The following is a 22,485-nucleotide window of genomic DNA, read 5'->3' as shown; positions in this document are numbered from 1 at the left end:
GAACTCAGAAGGAACCCTCAGAACTACAGGTGGAACTCAGAAGGAACCCTCAGAACTACAGATGGAACTCAGAAGAACTCTCATAACTACAGATGGAAGTCAGAAGGAACTGTCAGAACTACAGGTGGAACTCAGAAGGAACCCTCAGAACTACAGATGGAACTCAGAAGGAACTCTCAGAACTATAGATGGAAGTCAGAAGGAACTGTCAGAACTACAGGTGGAACTCAGAAGGAACCCTCATAACTACAGATGGAACTCAGAAGAACTCTCATAACTATAGATGGAACTCAGAAGGAAGTGTCAGAACTACAGATGGAACTCAGAAGGAAGTGTCAGAACTACAGATGGAACTCAGAAGGAAGTGTCAGAACTATAGATGGAACTCAGAAGGAACTGTCAGAACTACAAATGGAACTCAGAAGGAACTGTCAGAACTACAGATGGAACTCAGAAGGAACTGTCAGAACTACAGATGGAACTCAGAAGGAACCCTCAGAACTACAGATGGAACTCAGAAGGAACTGTCACAACTACAAATGGAACTCAGAAGGAACTGTCAGAACTACAGATGGAACTCAGAAGGAACTGTCAGAACTACAAATGGAACTCAGAAGGAACTCTCATAACTATAGATGGAACTCAGAAAGAGCCCTCAGAACTCCAGCTCAAATGCTGAAGGACCATTGTACTGATGGTCTAACAAAGGACATGAAGAAAGATGTTGGTGGTCCTCCAGAAGACTTGATGGTCACTAAGCCACACCCACTTTCCTTCAATCAGATTAAGCTGAGAAATATCACTTCACTTGGACGTGAAGCCATGTTTAAAATAAAACAAAAACAAAACCTGTGTTAGAAATCTCATCTTGCTTTGAAGCAGATTCATCAAGTTGGAACAAACGTTGACAGTAAATGGTGAACCTTCAGCGGCGTGGTGGTTAAAAGGCGTTGTTTAATGAGTTTAGCGCTGTACTGCGTTAAAAAGCTGTTATGTTTCAGACGCGGTCGGAACACCGACCCAGCATTTGAAAGGAGCCAGCATAAAATAAGCAGAGCACGGTTCAAAAGATAACAGAATTTAATAAACATAACAGTGTAGATGCAGTGCTTAAACAACTAAAAAAGTCCGCGGTCTGGTGAGGTGGAAACACGGCGCGCTCTCAACAGCGCAAACGGTCCGGAGCCACAGCAGTTCGGACCCAGGGACCCCGCCGACACCCCCCAGGTGGCCGCGACAAACCGAGTCTGTGAAGAAAGAAAACATGAGGTGAGTCCAACTCTACACAGAGAGACACAACTCAAAGGTGCACGCAATCAGCAAACACTTCCTGGCTTAAATCTATACATCAGCTTCTTACCCTGCAGGCACAGAACAACTCAGTTCAAATCTCCACTGCAGCAGAAGCTGATTAGACAATTAGCATAACGTGACAGCTCAATACAACAAGGTGTGAGGGACACCAAATCCACTGTCATTACTTCATAAAAGTCACCAAAACCAAATTACCTCAGGAAGTGTGCTGAAGAGCATGAGACCTCACCCAATCCTCCTTCACAGACTGTGGCGTCAAACCTGGAGCGGTCTCTGCGTCCGTGATGGTGAGATTGTTCTCCTGACGTCGATCTCACACGTCTGCTCACAAGGTCGAGTCTCTGGCAATCACACACTGTGCATTCAAGGTTTAAATGCAGCAATCTCTGATTAAGACAAAATACACCACAGCTGTGAGTCCTGATGACAAGCCTCAGGTGTTCAGGGTGAGGTCCTGATGCTCAGCCACTCAGTCCTGAATGCATACCACCTGGTGGGAGAAACAGAAAACAAAAACCAAACCAGCCAAACACCCCAGCCCACAACAGTACCCCACCCTCACGGGAAGCCTCCCGGCGACCACACGGACCTGGGCCAGGAAAAACAAAGCCCCCCTCCAGGGACCATGGCTGGAATGTTGGCTGGGAACAAAAAACACCTCCTGCAGCTTCAGCTCCTTGTGCTGATGATCCAGCTGGGAAAGGCCCATCTCCAGGAGCTGTGCGTTACTGTGCTCTGATGACAGCTCCATCATCAGCTGCTCCACCTGCAACGTTAATCTCTTCATGCAGTCATTGATCATCTCAATGTTGAGCCTCTCCAGCTCTTCCCTCAGCTGGATAACGCACGCTCCCAGCCGCCTCTTCTCTGTCAACAGGGAACTCCGTGCCGAGACCATCACTCTCATTCTGGAGCCCGTCCTTTCCCATCCTGAGCCTGTCTGCAGCAGACTGCTCCGCAGCTGACACTCCAGTGCAGAGACATCCCTTGCTGACTTGAATGGTCTTGCCCTCTGTTTCGTTTAGCAAAACTGTTAGAGTCTCCACCTTTGCGTTCATTCCTGTTGACTCTTGCTTTAGTTCACTTTGCATAAGTTTGGCCAGGAGTTCTTAAACCTGTGCACTCAGCCTTCTTCCGACTATGTGTTAAAATCTGCTTAGTCATAAACAAAAAAATAAAGACAAACACAAACAACCATACCAACCCCCCCTCCCCAGAGGACCGTTCCATCAAACCCCGGGAAGAGGAGAAAAGAAAAAACACAACCCAAACTTAAGCTTGCAAACAACAAAAAAAAACGCTAACACCCCCCCGGATGACATGTAGGGACCAACACCCCCCAGAGGACATCCCGCCAGCTCCAGGAGTAATAACCACAGCCGAGGTCCCTCTGGGACCCAAAGTCACCCACGGGAACTCCCAGCGCCTCCCAGAGGACCGTTCCATCAAACCCCAGGAGACGCCCCCCCTCATGACTAACAGACCCAGCCCCGGCCGTCCACGGCTAGATGGACCCACAGACCTTTCCCCCCCAGAGGACACCACAGTCACACCCTGAGGGCAGAAACCGGGGGAAAAACAAAAAAAAAAAACATACAAACAAAACAACAACCCCAACCCCACCCCCTCAGCGCAGTGGAAACTGGAAGTACGTCCAGTGTCACCAACCACGACTATACCCCAAAAGTCAACCGGGAGGAGTGGAACAGCGGTAATGGCATACGGCACAAGACGGCGCCACCCCTCCAACTTTTAAACCAGCCACCAGCTGCGGGTATATTCCACTGCCCCAAACCTCAGCTACGCCGATGGCGTACGGCTCAAAGGCACGCTGAAGCCGGAGGTGGAACAGGGAAGTAACAAAAAAAAAACACGGCGCGCTCTCAACAGCGCAAACGGTCCGGAGCCACAGCAGTTCGGACCCAGGGACCCCGCCGACACCCCCCAGGTGGCCGCGACAAACCGAGTCTGTGAAGAAAGAAAACATGAGGTGAGTCCAACTCCACACAGAGAGACACAACTCAAAGGTGCACGCAATCAGCAAACACTTCCTGGCTTAAATCTATACATCAGCTTCTCACCCTGCAGGCACAGAACAACTCAGTTCAAATCTCCACTGCAGCAGAAGCTGATTAGACAATTAGCATAACGTGACAGCTCACTAACACAAGGTGTGAGGGACACCAAATCCACTGTCATTACTTCATAAAAGTCACCAAAACCAAATTACCTCAGGAAGTGTGCTGAAGAGCGTGAGACCTCACCCAATCCTCCTTCACAGACTGTGGCGTCAAACCTAGAGCGGTCTCTGCGTCCGTGATGGTGAGATTGTTCTCCTGACGTCGATCTCACACGTCTGCTCACAAGGTCGAGTCTCTGGCAATCACACACTGTGCATTCAAGGTTTAAATGCAGCAATCTCTGATTAAGACAAAATACACCACAGCTGTGAGTCCTGATGACCTGCACGTGATAACAAGCCTCAGGTGTTCAGGGTGAAGTCCTGATGCTCAGCCACTCAGTCCTGAATGCATACCACCTGGTGGGAGAAACAGAAAACAAAAACCAAACCAGCCAAACACCCCAGCCCACAACAAAAGCTTCTACATCACTGAGCTTAGTGCTCATTAACACACGAGCGCGGATCCTTTATTTGGATTTAATTAACATCACCTGAAGGGCCTTAAACATGTTAACGCTCAGTTAATGCGCACGGTCCAAAAGGCTTCCTAGTGTGCGTTTGTTTGTGTTACTTTGTCACATCTGATGTTAGTTTGATTAAAAACACTGTGATGTTGTCACCTCGTGATAGTCTGAGCTGTCAGCAGGATTTACAGGTTTATTTCTGCTACGACAGCTCGGTGATTTCAAATCGCCTGGAAGATTCTTTCTGTGAGATAAAAGAAAAAAAAATTCTAGCACCTAATTTCATTCTTTCAATTTGAAGTCATGATTTGTGATAACAATGAGATGATAATTCATAATCCCAAGAATACCATGTAGAATAACTATGAGACAATAAATCTTCATTTTTACAGAGTGTACTCAGTGGAAGATTGGACCCAATACCCCTCGAATGAGGACTTATTGTCTTTAATAAGTCTGTCCTACACCTTATTTTTACAGTATTTACTGCAGGATGGTTGGGGGGAGGGGGGGAGTCAGAGCAATGGGGGTCAGAGGAGCTGGAGGTGGAGGATGTGCTACATTGCTTCACCTCAGGGAGCTCTGGTGGAGGATTCCTGCTCCTGCTCTTGCACCTTGACACTTTGCAACAGGAAGACCTTCCTTCGCAGAAAACCACTAACTTCTGCATTGCTGACGTTGCATCCTGATCCTCACTTTATGCTCAGAGCAGACAAATAGAAATGTGGGTGACGGGGGACAGGAGGTAGGCAGGGCTGTCCTGTCCATGCTTTATTTTACCAAAAGCAGCAGTGTTGTTAGCTCCTCGGGGGTCCAATCGGCAGTGGGACAAGGCCAAAAAATAAAGCTCCTGGTGCCGTCTGGGAGCAACGGTGTTGTGTTCCTACCTAGAATACAGACATTACCCTTCTCTCCACGGATCCCCTCCCTGGATCTCTCCCCTCTTTTTGTTTGGGATTTTCTGTGAAGTTGGCACACTTCAAAGCTGGCGGATTGACAGCGGTGCTGACTGAAAGATCCGATTCATCTGCCTGCTGGAATTATGCAGACATTTCTCTCGAGCAGCACTTCAGAACCTCGCTCTCTTTACTTTAAATATCTGGCCTCTGCGTGACACCGTGCAACACGCTGAAAAAAGGCCTGTCAAAGGAGAGGGGGGAGGCAAACTCCTGAAAGGACAAAAACGAGATAGTTTAGCACAAAGCCACGGTCCGTTAGAGCAGAATAAAACAGATGCTAACATGACTTTTCTTCGCGTCTCCGGACAGAAGAGACAAACCCGGGTTCACGTGCTGATAATTTATCCCACAGAACCAGGAGCAGGGTCACACTCAGAGGTCTCCCGCTGGCTATCAGCGCACAGATGGAGCAGGTGACCTCTGACACGTCATCAGGCTTCCTGCTTCTGCCGCCTCATCCATCATAGCTGTCATCATCCAATCAGCACTAATCTCACAAACGAAGCCGGCGGAGTGTGGAACAGAGGTGCAGTGTAACACCACCATGCCTTCTCAGAAACAGTCCTCACCTTCTGGACCATTCTGCAAACTCAGAGACCTGGTACCAAAAACATCCTGTCCTCACCTCAAGTCAGTGGTTAGAGTCTGAGTCTGACAACCAGACAGTGAGACAGGAAGCACCAGGACCCTGAAGACTTGGACCTTCATTCTCCTGGAAAGACATCAGCATCACCAAACACCTCTGACCTTTGACCTCATGACTCCATCAGGCCTCCACAAGCGTCTCTGGATCTCAAAGGTTGAGGACCCAGAGACATGAAAGTCCCTGCTGAGATCAGTGAACGTCTCCAGGAGTTCCACACTTTCACCACAAACAGAAACACTTCTGATGGACAAGTCCAGGAAGTGACTAAAAGTCTGGATCTTGGATCCAGGACCATCCCAAACCCAGACAGTCCAGTTTGAAGAAGGTTTAAACTTTTTTTTTTTTTTTTTTGCTCGTTTCATGTTTTTATTTCATTACCCTGAATAAACGGAATGCAGCGTGCCAGCAGAATAGTTTGACTCTGCAGAGGTTAAAAGCGTCTTTGTTTTGGGTTTTCGACCCTGGTTTGAAATCTGAACCAGAGTTTGGCTGAGCTGAACATGAGTGTGGCTAAAGGCTGTGGAGCTGCACACTGACAATCCGAATATGTGACTGATTTAAGGAACAACGATCACGTTTCGTCTTTGATCCTGACCCATGATCAGTCCCGCCGACCTGCACCGGATTTACTCGGCTGCCTGGTAAACAATAAGTATTTATCACAATGTGGACTCGATTATTTCCATGTGGACCTTGTTAGACAGTTTCTCTACTTACAAAACCAGCAGTTGTCTCATGATGAATGCATCAGTTCTGTGACAGTGACTTTTTGTGGGATGTGATGTGAGACCAGGACCGTCCGCTGCGCTCGTCATCGATACGTTGTGAGGATCTTGGCTTGGCGTAGTAAACTGTGATGGCGGCAGCAATCACCGCTGTGTGATTACACCGCTAATTGGACAGAACGGGATAATTGTGAGTTAAACCGCAGCGGTTTGAGGAACATCCGCTGAGGAAGATGCTGCTGAACACACTCTTCCACAAATAGGAATCATGTGGGAGACACCGGCAGCATTCCCATCAGGTCCCTGCAGCGACCTGACGTGCACGCGGCCCCTCAGCAAACCGCCGCAGCTGTTCTGGAGACAGATGAACAGTGAGGCAGAGAAACCGTGTGACCGCCTGCCTCCATCATCCATCACTGCTGACGACGCTCCGTCACTGCTCATATTCATAAAACCTGCCATCAATATTATGAGCCACTCTTTTCCTCGGAGAGCTGGTCTCTGCCTTTGTGCCGTCACATGTAGACCATAAATCCGACCTCGCTACAGCCGGTCAGGATCCACAGTAAACCGATCTGTCCAAGCAAGGCCTCAGCGGGAAAAAAGTGTTTATGGAGTCGTTATATTTTTAATTTATTTCTGCTTTATTTAACTAGCAGAAACCCGCTGAGATCTATGAGTGTTCAGGGGTGACCGGGCCGAAAAGGCAACACAAAAACATCACAGCCGCAAGAAACAGAACTACCCCGAGTAGTACCACAAGGTGTATCTGAAGGTTATAAATAGATGTTGCTGTTGTTATTCATGGAGAACCAGAACAATATTTCACTGTGTCGTCCACTCAGGCATGAAAACTGTCTCCATCTACATTTTGAATTAAATTATCATCATGGACAACAGAATAGCAGTGAGCCTTGGACTGAACCCTGAGGTGCACCTTTGTAAATATTTAGCCAGATAAAGATGGACCCAATAAACTGGGAAATGTTAGCTAGTTAATTCATAAAGCAATGCCTGGACAGATGACCTCTGGTTCCCAGTAAGGTGGTCAACCACATAAAAACACAACAGAAACAAGTCAGAAAATTGAGCTGCTCAGTTTCGTATCCAACATACCAGTGATGTCATTCACCGCTTTCAGCGTCACGGTAACAGTTCTACATGGCTTTCTATGATGATTGAATATGAGCCGGAACTGACAAATTTTTGAGGAAGTGAAACAGCTGTAAGTCTAACCAAGCTGTGGAAAAAAGGACAGACAACGCAACCCCAGACAGACACAGACAGATGATGCACCACAGATGGATACAGACAGATATTTACACCACAGATGGATACAGACAGAGGATGCACCACAGATGGATACAGACACAGGATGCACCACAGACGGATACAGACAGATACAGACAGACGATGCACCACAGACGGATACAGACAGACGATACACCATAGACGGATACAGACAGAGGATGCACCACAGACGGATACAGACAGACGATGCACCACAGATGGATACAGACAGACGATACACCACAGATGGATACAGACAGAGGATGCACCACAGACGGATACAGACAGACGATACACCACAGATGGATACAGACACAGGATGCACCACAGATGGATACAGACAGACGATGCACCACAGACGAATACAGACAGAGGATGCACCACAGACGAATACAGACAGAGGATGCACCACAGATGGATACAGACACAGGATGCACCACAGACGGATACAGACAGATGATGCACCACAGATGGATACAGACAGACGATACACTATAGACGGATACAGACAGAGGATGCACCACAGACGGATACAGACAGACAATGCACCACAGACGGATACAGACAGACGATACACCACAGATGGATACAGACAGAGGATGCACCACAGACGGATACAGACAGAGGATGCACCACAGATGGATACAGACACAGGATGCACCACAGATGGATACAGACAGACGATGCACCACAGACGGATACAGACACAGGATGCACCACAGATGGATACAGACAGAGGCTGCACCACAGACGAATACAGACAGAGGATGCACCACAGACAGATACAGACACAGGATGCACCACAGATGGATACAGACAGACGATGCACCACAGACGAATACAGACACAGGATGCACCACAGACAGATACAGACAGAGGATGCACCACAGACGGATACAGACAGAGGATGCACCACAGACGGATACAGACAGACGATACACCACAGATGGATACAGACAGAGGATGCACCACAGATGGATACAGACACAGGATGCACCACAGATGGATACAGACAGATACAGACAGACGATGCACCACAGACGGATACAGACAGATGATACACCATAGATGGATACAGACAGAGGATGCACCACAGACAGATACAGACAGACGATGCACCACAGACGGATACAGACAGAGGATGCACCACAGACGAATACAGACAGAGGATCCACCACAGATGGATACAGACAGACGATGCACCACAGAAGGATACAGACAGAGGATGCACCACAGACGGATACAGACACAGGATGCACCACAGATGGATACAGACACAGGATGCACCACAGATGGATACAGACAGAGGCTGCACCACAGATGGATACAGACAGACGATACACCACAGACGGATACAGACAGACGATACACCATAGATGGATACAGACAGAGGATGCACCACAGACAGATACAGACAGACGATGCACCACAGACAGCTACAGACAGACGATACACCACAGATGGATACAGACAGAGGATGCACCACAGACGTATACAGACAGACGATACACCACAGATGGATACAGACACAGGATGCACCACAGATGGATACAGACAGACGATGCACCACAGACGGATACAGACACAGGATGCACCACAGATGGATACAGATGGATACAGACACAGGATGCACCACAGATGGATACAGACAGAGGATGCACCACAGACGAATACAGACAGAGGATGCACCACAGACAGATACAGACACAGGATGCACCACAGATGGATACAGACAGACGATGCACCACAGACGGATACAGACACAGGATGCACCACAGATGGATACAGACAGAGGCTGCACCACAGACGAATACAGACAGAGGATGCACCACAGACGGATACAGACACAGGATGCACCACAGATGGATACAGACACAGGATGCACCACAGATATATACAGACAGAGGATGCACCACAGACGGATACAGACACAGGATGCACCACAGATGGATACAGACAGAGGCTGCACCACAGACGAATACAGACAGAGGATGCACCACAGATGGATACAGACACAGGATGCACCACAGATATATACAGACAGAGGATGCACCACAGACGGATACAGACACAGGATGCACCACAGATGGATACAGACAGAGGCTGCACCACAGACGAATACAGACAGACGATGCACCACAGATGGATACAGACACAGGATGCACCACAGACGGATACAGACAGAAGATGCACCACAGACGAATACAGACACAGGATGCACCACAGATGGATACAGACAGAGGATGCACCACAGACGGATACAGACACAGGATGCACCACAGATGGATACAGACAGAGGCTGCACCACAGACGAATACAGACAGAGGATGCACCACAGACGGATACAGACACAGGATGCACCACAGATGGATACAGACACAGGATGCACCACAGATATATACAGACAGAGGATGCACCACAGACGGATACAGACACAGGATGCACCACAGACGGATACAGACAGAGGATGCACCACAGACGGATACAGACACAGGATGCACCACAGAAGGATACAGACAGAGGATGCACCACAGACGGATACAGACACAGGATGCACCACAGATGGATACAGACAGAGGATGCACCACAGATGGATACAGACAGAGGATGCACCACAGACGGATACAGACACAGGATGCACCACAGATGGATACAGACAGAGGATGCACCACAGACGGATACAGACACAGGATGCACCACAGACGGATACAGACAGAGGATGCACCACAGACGGATACAGACACAGGATGCACCACAGACGGATACAGACACAGGATGCACCACAGATGGATACAGACAGAGGATGCACCACAGACGAATACAGACACAGGATGCACCACAGACGGATACAGACACAGGATGCACCACAGATGGATACAGACAGAGGATGCACCACAGACGGATACAGACACAGGATGCACCACAGACGGATACAGACACAGGATGCACCACAGATGGATACAGACAGAGGATGCACCACAGACGAATACAGACAGATCATGTAGGACAGATGAGGTTGTTTTATTTGTGTGGAAACACGGCGCTCTGGTATGGATGATATGAATGCAGCTCACGAGGTGTCTGAAGCGTCTCGTTGGTGCAGATGTGACCAGAATTCAGTGTTGTTGTTGCAGAGTTCCTCTGGTGTAATCTGCTTTGTGAAGATGAAAGGCCACTCAGACCAGACCATCTCCTCCTGATGAGGACTCTGTGGAGCAGGTCTGTAGTTTCCAACGATTACAATGGATTTAGCACTGATCTCCCCACCCCACATCCTTCCCCTCCTCCCCCCATGACCTTCATCTCCCAGAGGAGGCTCCTGCTGCTGATCATCACCGGCTCTGTGAATGTGAACCAGCAGCAGTTTTGTGATGAGATGGAAAGCTGAAGCAGAAAACTTTGGACAATCAGAGAAGTGCTGAGGAGCTGTTCTTTCTCCGAGCACAGGACTCTCCCAGAATCTGGGTCGCGTCTGTATAACGACACAACGATGCAGTCATCAGGACGAGGTCACACCAGGGAATTGTTCAAATCCCGCTGTTACCAAAAAGAAAAAAAAAAAAGAAAAAAAAAACCCACGCTGTCTCACCTCTGAAATGTAATATAGGTCACTCCTGCAGGAATCTGTATGCAGCAGGAGGAGGAGGAGGAGGAGCAGCAGCGCTGCCAATGAATAATTAATGTCTCTGGATTGTTGGGAGAAATAATCCAGTGTTTGTCCACCAAATCAACGGGACGAGCAACATGTGCGAAGCTCCGTGCAAAGACTTAAAGGGCGTGTGTCTGGCATAAGGTCGAGCCGCCGATGATTAGCTGTAAACAGGAGTAATCACCATGGGGGGGTGAAGGGGGGTCACACCTTCATCAAACCTTCAACACGTCAGTCTTCGTCTAATTTGAGGAGATTTGTGGTTTTAATGAAAATGAAATGTGACAGTATGATGTCGGAACAGTGAGCAGGTCTCTTTCTTTGTGCACGTGTCACCAAGAACTGCTGGATGGTTCCACCCGGGCCGACAGGACGTCACTGACATTAATGAAGGAGTTTAATTAGTGAGAAAGAAGTTCATTTGGAATTAAAAACTCTGAATTTGTTAGTTTCTGTGCTGATCTGTGAGCAAAGCAGTGAAATCGCTCATAAAAGTGGCTGAAATTTCTCTTTTGACGTGACTGAGCCTTGAAGCCGCCGGAGCCGTCCGGGTTTCTGATGAGGATCTGACAACAGATCTCAGTGGACCCGGAAGACTCCAGAGGATTCATCCGGCCTGTCTGATGTGGGGACAGCTTGGGTTCCCCCAGGACCAGTCTGGGGACGGAGACGCCTGGGCTGCTTTAATTAACCTGCTGCCTGCAGAACCCAGACTGGTGATCTCATCCAGATCCCAGGTCTCATTGGGATGATGGTCTGCTAATTAAACAGTTTTTGTGGACTCTGAAAAAGTTTGGAGAGAAATGATGCAGTTGTTATTTTCACACTCAGTGTCCACGTTCTTTAAAGAGTGAGTCTGCTGTTGTCCCATAGACGTGTTGACCTTAAAGTGAGGTGTGGTACAACTCTCCCTGCTGGATTCAACCTGTGACACCACCCACTTTAATGACACCACAGACCAGCAGCTCCTGGTCTGAAGTTGAACTGAGAGTGATTCTGCCATTTATTCTGCGTACAGTCCATGCTTTACTAACAAACCCAGAATTTACATTCAACAAAAATATAAACGCAACACTTTTGGTTTTGCTCCCATTTTGTATGAGATGAACTCAAAGATCTAAAACTTTTTCCACATACACAATATCACCATTTCCCTCAAATATTGTTCACAAACCAGTCTAAATCTGTGATAGTGAGCACTTCTCCTTTGCTGAGATAATCCATCCCACCTCACAGGTGTGCCATATCAAGATGCTGATTAGACACCATGATTAGTGCACAGGTGTGCCTTAGACTGCCCACAATAAAAGGCCACGCTGAAAGGTGCAGTTTTATCACACAGCACAATGCCACAGATGTCGCAAGATTTGAGGGAGCGTGCAGTTGGCATGCTGACAGCAGGAATGTCAACCAGAGCTGTTGCTCGTGTATTGAATGTTCATTTCTCTACCATAAGCCGTCTCCAAAGGCGTTTCAGAGAATTTGGCAGTACATCCAACCAGCCTCACAACCGCAGACCACGTGTAACCACACCAGCCCAGGACCTCCACATCCAGCATGTTCACCTCCAAGATCGTCTGAGACCAGCCACTCGCACAGCTGCTGGAACAATCGGTTTGCATAACCAAAGAATTTCTGCACAAACTGTAGATAGATGTATCTGCTATAGATCAGAGGCCTCAAACTCATCTCACTGATTTCACTGATTAACTGATTCCACCTGCTCAAAGTGATGAATTCACCTGGTGGAGTGAGTGGTTGCAAAGAAAACCTGCACCCTCTCGGCCCTTTTCCGGAACAATTTTGAGACCTCTGATTTAGATATATTGAGGCTAAACTTGAAAGAATCCAGAGAATCAAACTGTTTTATCTCTGTAGGCAGATCCTTCCACAGAACAAAAACACAACAATAGAATGCTCTGTGGTCTGCTGACTTCTTTTTAACCTTAGAGACACATAGCAATCCTGCATCCTGAGAATGCAGACTCTGGGCCGGTACGTAAGGGTTAATTAGATCAGCCAGGTAGGGAGGTGCTAGTCCATCAATGATTTTGTAAGTTGGTAACAAAACCTTAAAATGAGACCTCACAGGGACAGGAAGCCAGTGACGAGAGGTCAAAATCAGGGCGATGTGGTCAAACTTTCTGCTTGTAGTCAAAGTTCTAGCAGCAGCATTTTGAACCAGTTGGAGAGCCCTAATGCTGGACTGCTGTAATCCAGCAAATAGGACATTGCAATAGTCCAGTCTGGAAGACACAAATGCATGGATCATGGTCTCTGTATCAGCCAAAGACAGGTCAGGAAGAACGCTCGCAATATTGCAAAGGTGGAAGAAAGAAGTTCTCATGATTTCTCTAATGTGTAGCTCAAAGGACAGCGTGGGATCAAAAATCACCCCAATGTTCCTCACTTAATTAAGTATGACACACGAATCAGGTTTAACGTTAACTGTCCAAACTGATGTCTATGCCTTGCAGGACCAATGACCATCATGTCAGTTTTGTCTGAATTTAAAAGTAAGAAACTGCTCAACATCCAGCAGTTCACTGAAGCAAGGCAGTCCTCTAACGTCTTAATGTACGTGAGATTACCCGCAGTTATTGGCATGTACAGCTGAGTGTCATCAGCGTAACAGTGAAAAATAATCCCATAACGTCACAATATCAGCCCTAAGGCTGCTACAGTGAGGCAAATAAGTATTTGATCCACCAGCAATTTTGCATATTTTCCCACCTACAAAGAATGGAGAGGTCTGTAATTTTTGTTGTAGGTACATTTCAACTGTGAGAGACAGAATCTAAAAAAATAAAAAAATTAATAAAAATCAGAAAATCACATTGTATGATATTTAAATCATTAATTTGCATTTTATTGCATGAAATAAGTATTTGATCCAATACAAAAACAGACCTTAATATTTGGTCCAGAAACCTTTGTTTGCAGTTCCAGAGGTCAGACGTTTCCTGTAGTTTTTCACCAGGTTTGCACACTGCAGCAGGGATTTTGGTCCACTCCTCCATACAGATCTTCTCGAGATCGTTCAGGTTTGGAGTTTCAGCTCCCTCCAAAGATTTTCTATTGAGTTCAGGTCTGGAGACTGGCCAGGCCACTCCAGGACCTTGAAATGCTTCTTACAGAGCCCCTCCTTAGTTGCCCTGGCTGTGTATTTGGGGTCATTGTCATGCTGAAGACCCAGCCATGACCCATCTTCAATGCTCTTACTGAGGGAAGGAGGTTGTTTGCCAAAATCTCACTACATGACCCCATCCATCCTCCCTTCAATACGGTGCAGTCGTCCTGTCCCCGTTGCAGAAGAGCACCCCCAGAGTATGATGTTTCCACCCCCATGCTTCACGGTTGGGATGGTTTTCTTGGGGTTGTTCTCATCCTCTAAACATGGTAAGTGGATTTGATTCCAAAAAGCTCTATTCTGGTCTCATCTGACCACATGACCTTCTCCCATGCCTCCTCTGGATCATCCAGATGGTCACTGGTGAACTTCAAACGGGCCTGGACATGTGCTGGCTTGAGCAGGGGGACCTTGCTGCCCTGCAGGATTTTAAACCATGACAGCATCATGTGTTACTAATGTAATCTTTGTGACTGTGGTCCCAGCTCTCTTCAGGTCATTGACCAGGTCCTCCTGTGTAGTTCTGAGCTTTCTCAGAATCATCCTTAGCCCACAAAGTGAGATCTTGCATGGAATCCCAGACCGAGGCAGATTGACAGTCATCTTGTGTTTCTTCCACTTTCTAATAAATAATCATAACAGTTGTTGTCTTCTACCAAGCTGCTTGCCTGTTGTCCTGTAGTCCATCCCAGCCTTGTGTAGGTCTACAGTTTTGTCCCTGGTGTCCTTAGACAGCTCTTTGGTCTTGGCTATGGTGCACAGGTTGGAGTGTGATTGATTGTGTGAACAGGTGACTTTTATACAGGTAACAAGTTAAAACAGGTGCAATTAATACAGGTAAAGAGTGTAGAATAAGAGGGCTTCTTAAAGAAAAATTAACAGGTCTGTGAAAGACAGAATTCTTGCTGGTTGGTAGGTGTTCAAATACTTACTCGTATTTCATGCAATAAAATGCAAATTAATTATTTAAAAATGCAAATTAATTCTTTAAAAGAATGATCTAGTCCTGGGATGATCTCAGAGGATGCGATGGATGGACAGAAGGATCTATGACTCTCCAACCCACGCAGATGTTGTGTTTGTGGCTGAAGAATGGGCCAAGTGTCTTCGCTGCTGGTTCCCCCTCCAGAGTGTTTCTGGGTTTTCTTGGACTGCTTCATTTCAGGAGATGTGTGAATCTGCTGTTTCTGCGTTCTGTTAGGGGAATGTGATGTGTGATGTCTTATCGAGGTTCATAACAGACTCTTTCAAGCACGTAAAGACCTCAGTTAGCACTTCACTTCCAACATGAATCACAGACTGACATCCTAACTCTCATTCAGGGACTCGTGTGGCTTTTTAAAATCTGTTCTGACAGTGTCATATCTGCTCTGTGGTGATATTGTTCATATGGTTCGATTCCACTGAGCTGCTGTGAGCCGCTTCACGCTGGTGGCTTCATTACAGCTGCCCTTTAAAATGAAGCGTCTTCCCTCAGACACTTTGCTCTCTGTCAGTGGACTTATCAGAGGAGGGTTTGGTGATCTAAATGAGTGTCATTTCACAGAATCCCTCATGGATCTTCAAAAGAGAAAGTGTGTTCAAACATTATTTCAGCTTTGACGAGAAGAAGGTGAGATTAACCAAACCACATTCACACGGAGAGACCGACTTATTTCAGGCCTCCCAGAAGGTTTGTTGGGGGGGGCATCACTCACCTGGTACATGTGCGTACTGAAAAAGGCGGTTTTGAGTTTAAGCGCCGCAGGGGCTGCTGGGTAAGTTCAAAGGTCAAATCATACAAACTGCGCATTCCCAGGATCACAAAAACAAAGCAAACGCATGAAAAATAAATAAATACAAAATAAAACCCCAAACTCTGTCATCAGCTTGATCAAAAGCAGTAAATCGAAGTATTAAAAGTCACAGTTTATCAGTATATTATATATAACCCTGTTAACAGAGCGAATGGCTCGATCACTCGTACTGCGTTCACAAACACAGAACAAATGCACAAAAAATAAACACAAAATAGTATTTCGTCTGTTTTTCTTGTTGCTTAATGCCAACAAATTATACCTCATTTCTTGTCTTTCTGCTGCCTGATTCTGTTTTTTTTTCTCTGTTTGAGGTGCAGCTCCATCCAGAGATGGAACTGGGTGTCTTCTTCTGCAGGCCTCCTGTCCTGTGCACCAGTATGGACGCCCAAAAATTTCCTGTATATTTGTATTGTCAATTTGTGTCTGTATCATGGCCCAAACAGAAGGTCACCCCTTTGAGTCTGGTCTGCTTGAGGTTTCTTCCTCAGAGGAACTTTTTCTTCCCACTGTCGCCTTTGTTCTTGCTCTGGGGGTTGGTAAGGTTAGACCTTACATGTGTGAAGCACCTTGAGGAAACTTTGCTGTGATTTAGTGCTATATAAATGAAAAACATTAAATTTAAACTGAAAATAAAATCCCAAACACGGTCATCATCTTTAACCAAATCAATAAATCGCAGAATTAGTAGTCACAGTTAATCGCTGTATTATATTTACAAACCATTATCGTAACTAACGAATCACCTGTATTCTCAAACACAAAACAAATGCACGAAAAATGAATAAATATAAATACTGACTTCTAAACTATTTTCATGCCGTTTTTGTCCACCGTGTAACTTATTTCAGCTCTTTATGCCGTTGTGTTGCTTCAAAAACAACGTCTTCTTACCAGCATCGGCAGTTCGATTGTACGCATTGACCTGTGACCTGGAAGTGTTGGCTAGCTCTCCGTGCATGCACACCGATAAACCTGAAACTGGCTTATTGGAGAAGGCTGGTTCCACATTTTATGGCTTCTTGAGGGGGTGGGGGTGGGACAACGGGGGTGATTTTGGTCCTGTGTGGGTCTTGCACTCTGTTAAGATAAATAAATAAACACAAAGAAAACTAAAACCAAAACCCAACAAAAAACACACACCATCTGCAATTTTCTGTATGTGCATGTTTAACCTCCTCATTGTGTATGATCTCCACCCATGGGACATGAACTCATGATCTCCAGCATGGCGGGAGGTGCTCTAACCAGCAGGCTCAAACCTACAAGCCCTGGTGTCTGTGGTTAAACCATCTTTTGGTGTTGGGGAGTGAGGTTTACTGACTACCAAATGTACAGCGCCTCCTGCTGGCCTCCGTCACATGTGCACAATAAAAAGTTCACATGAGCGCCCCCCCCCGTCCCACTACCCAGGGTCTCCAATCAACAGTGGCTTAGTAGTTAGTACTGTTGCCTCACAGCAAGAAGGTTGTGGTCAGTGAACTAATGGCTTTAAACTGACTGTAGGTGTTACTGTGTTTGTCTGTCTGTATGTGGCCCTGCGACAGACTGGCATCCTGTTCTGCATGAACCCCGTCTCTGTCCCTGTAAATGGTGCAATAGGCTCCAGCCCTCCATGACCCTTGATTGGAGTAAGCAGGTATAGTAAATGAATGAATGAATAAATGAGCCATCACGTGTGTTTAGCGCCCCTTGGCAGCCACTGTGGAGTCAACTCTGCACCACAGAAATGCTCCTTTTGGAAATATGTCAATTATGCAGTTTCATATAAATTTGGCAGCCGAGCATGATGATGGCACTTGCTGTCAAAAGTTATAAATTTTAAATTTTTGCAGTCTACTGCAGTGACAAAGACAAACCAGATGTAATTTTAACGGACAGTGAGAGACAGATTATTTAAGTGCGGAGAGTTGCCTGGTTTTAATCAGGCCAACGTGAATAATTTGTGTGATATTAGAGATAGGAATTCATCTATAACCACATGTTTTTTTTCCCCACTCGACGACACACCCGCCGAGGATCAAACTCTGGTTATTGGCGACTCTGTTTTGCGAAATGTGAAGTTAGCGACACCAGCAACCATAGTCAATTGTCTTCCGGGGGCCAGAGCAGGCGACATTGAAGGAAATTTGAAACTGCTGGCTAAGGCTAAGCGTAAATTTGGTAAGATTGTAATTCACGTCGGCAGTAATGACACCCGGTTACGCCAATCGGAGGTCACTAAAATTAACATTAAATCGGTGTGTAACTTTGCAAAAACAATGTCGGACTCTGTAGTTTTCTCTGGGCCCCTCCCCAATCAGACCGGGAGTGACATGTTTAGCCGCATGTTCTCCTTGAATTGCTGGCTGTCTGAGTGGTGTCCAAAAAATGAGGTGGGCTTCATAGATAATTGGCAAAGCTTCTGGGGAAAACCTGGTCTTGTTAGGAGAGACGGCATCCATCCCACTTTAGATGGAGCAGCTCTCATTTCTAGAAATCTGGCCAATTTTCTTAAATCCTCCAAACCGTGACTATCCAGGGTTGGGACCAGGAAGCAGAGTTGTAGTCTTACACACCTCTCTGCAGCTTCTCTCCCCTGCCATCCCCTCATTACCCCATCCCCGTAGAGACGGTTGCCTGCTCCCAGACTACCAATAACCAGCAAAAATCTATTTAAGCATAAAAATTCAAAAAGAAAAAATAATATAGCACCTTCAACTGCACCACAGACTAAAACAGTTAAATGTGGTCTATTAAACATTAGGTCTCTCTCTTCTAAGTCCCTATTGGTAAATGATATAATAATTGATCAACATATTGATTTATTCTGCCTTACAGAAACCTGGTTACAGCAGGATGAATATGTTAGTTTAAATGAGTCAACACCCCCGAGTCACACTAACTGTCAGAATGCTCGTAGCACGGGCCGAGGGAGAGGATTAGCAGCAATCTTCCATTCCAGCTTATTAATTAATCAAAAACCCAGACAGAGCTTTAATTCATTTGAAAGCTTGACTCTTAGTCTTGTCCATCCAAATTGGAAGTCCCAAAAACCAGTTTTATTTGTTATTATCTATCGTCCACCTGGTCGTTACTGTGAGTTTCTCTGTGAATTTTCAGACCTTTTGTCTGACTTAGTGCTTAGCTCAGATAAGATAATTATAGTGGGCGATTTTAACATCCACACAGATGCTGAGAATGACAGCCTCAACACTGCATTTAATCTATTATTAGACTCTATTGACTTTGCTCAAAAAGTAAATGAGTCCACCCACCACTTTAATCATATCTTAGCTCTTGTTCTGACTTATGGTATGGAAATTGAAGACTTAACAGTATTCCCTGAAAACTCCCTTCTGTCTGATCATTTCTTAATAACATTTACATTTACTCTGATGGACTACCCAGCAGTGGGGAATAAGTTTCATTACACTAGAAGTCTTTCAGAAAGCGCTGTAACTAGGTTTAAGGATATGATTCCTTCTTTATGTTCTCTAATACCATATACCAACACAGTGCAGAGTAGCTACCTAAACTCTGTAAGTGAGATAGAGTATCTCGTCAATAGTTTTACATCCTCATTGAAGACAACTTTGGATGCTGTAGCTCCTCTAAAAAAGAGAGCTTTAAATCAGAAGTGCCTGACTCCGTGGTATAACTCACAAACTCGTAGCTTAAAGCAGATAACCCGTAAGTTGGAGAGGAAATGGCGTCTCACTAATTTAGAAGATCTTCACTTAGCCTGGAAAAAGAGTCTGTTGCTCTAAAAAAAAGCCCTCCGTAAAGCTAGGACATCTTTCTACTCATCACTAATTGAAGAAAATAAGAACAACCCCAGGTTTCTTTTCAGCACTGTAGCCAGGCTGACAAAGAGTCAGAGCTCTATTGAGCTGAGTATTCCATTAACTTTAACTAGTAATGACTTCATGACTTTCTTTGCTAACAAAATTTTAACTATTAGAGAAAAAATTACTCATAACCATCCCAAAGACGTATCGTTATCTTTGGCTGCTTTCAGTGATGCCGGTATTTGGTTAGACTCTTTCTCTCCGATTGTTCTGTCTGAGTTATTTTCATTAGTTACTTCATCCAAACCATCAACATGTTTATTAGACCCCATTCCTACCAGGCTGCTCAAGGAAGCCCTACCATTATTTAATGCTTCGATCTTAAATATGATCAATCTATCTTTGTTAGTTGGCTATGTACCACAGGCTTTTAAGGTGGCAGTAATTAAACCATTACTTAAAAAGCCATCACTTGACCCAGCTATCTTAGCTAATTATAGGCCAATCTCCAACCTTCCTTTTTCTCTCAAAAATTCTTGAAAGGGTAGTTGTAAAACAGCTAACTGATCATCTGCAGAGGAATGGTCTATTTGAAGAGTTTCAGTCAGGTTTTAGAATTCATCATAGTACAGAAACAGCATTAGTGAAGGTTACAAATGATCTTCTTATGGCCTCGGACAGTGGACTCATCTCTGTGCTTGTTCTGTTAGACCTCAGTGCTGCTTTGATACTGTTGACCATAAATTTTATTACAGAGATTAGAGCATGCCATAGGTATTAAAGGCACTGCGCTGCGGTGGTTTGAATCATATTTGTCTAATAGATTACAATTTGTTCATGTAAATGGGGAATCTTCTTCACAGACTAAAGTTAATTATGGAGTTCCACAAGGTTCTGTGCTAGGACCAATTTTATTCACTTTATACATGCTTCCCTTAGGCAGTATTATTAGACGGTATTGCTTAAATTTTCATTGTTACGCAGATGATACCCAGCTTTATCTATCCATGAAGCCAGAGGACACACACCAATTAGCTAAACTGCAGGACTGTCTTACAGACATAAAGACATGGATGACCTCTAATTTCCTGCTTTACTCAGATAAAACTGAAGTTATTGTACTTGGCCCCACAAATCTTAGAAACATGGTGTCTAACCAGATCCTTACTCTGGATGGCATTACCCTGACCTCTAGTAATACTGTGAGAAATCTTGGAGTCATTTTTGATCAGGATATGTCATTCAAAGCGCATATTAAACAAATATGTAGGACTGCTTTTTTGCATTTACGCAATATCTCTAAAATCAGAAAGGTCTTGTCTCAGAGTGATGCTGAAAAACTAATTCATGCATTTATTTCCTCTAGGCTGGACTATTGTAATTCATTATTATCAGGTTGTCCTAAAAGTTCCCTAAAAAGCCTTCAGTTAATTCAAAATGCTGCAGCTAGAGTACTGACGGGGACTAGAAGGAGAGAGCATATCTCACCCATATTGGCCTCTCTTCATTGGCTTCCTGTTAATTCTAGAATAGAATTTAAAATTCTTCTTCTTACTTATAAGGTTTTGAATAATCAGGTCCCATCTTATCTTAGGGACCTCGTAGTACCATATCACCCCAATAGAGCGCTTCGCTCTCAGACTGCAGGCTTACTTGTAGTTCCTAGGGTTTGTAAGAGTAGAATGGGAGGCAGAGCCTTCAGCTTTCAGGCTCCTCTCCTGTGGAACCAGCTCCCAATTCACATCAGGGAGACAGACACCCTCTCTACTTTTAAGATTAGGCTTAAAACTTTCCTTTTTGCTAAAGCTTATAGTTAGGGCTGGATCAGGTGACACTGAACCATCCCTTAGTTATGCTGCTATAGACGTAGACTGCTGGGGGGTTCCCATGATGCACTGAGTGTTTCTTTCTCTTTTTGCTCTGTATGCACCACTCTGCATTTAATCATTAGTGATCGATCTCTGCTCCCCTCCACAGCATGTATTTTTCCTGGTTCTCTCCCTCAGCCCCAACCAGTCCCAGCAGAAGACTGCCCCTCCCTGAGCCTGGTTCTGCTGGAGGTTTCTTCCTGTTAAAAGGGAGTTTTTCCTTCCCACTGTAGCCAAGTGCTTGCTCACAGGGGGTCGTTTTGACCGTTGGGGTTTTACATAATATTTGTATGGCCTTGCCTTACAATATAAAGCGCCTTGGGGCAACTGTTTGTTGTGATTTGGCGCTATATAAAAAAATTGATTGATTGATTGATGAAAAGTGAACTTTTTAAGCTGCCATCAGAGTCAGAGCTTCCTGTTTTAATAGAACACAGTGCAAAAAAATCTTTCAATGATGATATCAGTTATTGTCCGTGTTGTTATCATTGAAAAATAACTGCACCTCAAGTTGTTGCCTGCAGTCTGCTGCTGCAGACAACAGAAATTCTGCTGTAACGAGTTCTGTGGCAGTTTTTCTCTGGCTAACATGTGAATGCAGTACAACTGTGCACCTCAAGTTTTTCCTCACAAGTACTTCTTCACATTAATGAGACAATAGAATTCTGTGTCTCCAGAGCTGGTTTGGGAAC

The 22,485-nt window shown here is 45.4% G+C and overlaps 1 protein-coding gene across 1 annotated transcript; it reads left to right on the top strand.

The window, feature by feature from the left end:
* The first annotated feature begins 9,319 nt into the window (after positions 1 to 9,319).
* Positions 9,320 to 10,585, top strand: LOC117503533 (zinc finger protein 678-like). Its single transcript, XM_034162795.1, has one exon. The coding sequence runs from the start codon at positions 9,320 to 9,322 to the stop codon at positions 10,583 to 10,585; it is 1,266 nt and encodes a 421-aa protein (XP_034018686.1).
* The last annotated feature ends 11,900 nt before the right edge of the window (positions 10,586 to 22,485 follow it).

This window comes from Thalassophryne amazonica, chromosome 21 (genome assembly GCF_902500255.1).
Source record: "Thalassophryne amazonica chromosome 21, fThaAma1.1, whole genome shotgun sequence".
NCBI lineage: Eukaryota > Metazoa > Chordata > Actinopteri > Batrachoidiformes > Batrachoididae > Thalassophryne > Thalassophryne amazonica.
The sequence above is the reverse complement of the archived record's forward strand: the minus strand, read 5'-3'. Positions and strand labels throughout refer to the sequence as shown.

Bases quoted from the DNA above. Each gene is read 5' to 3' on its own strand.
- LOC117503533 (XM_034162795.1), top strand. From the start codon at position 9,320: ATGCACCACAGACGGATACAGACACAGGATGCACCACAGATGGATACA.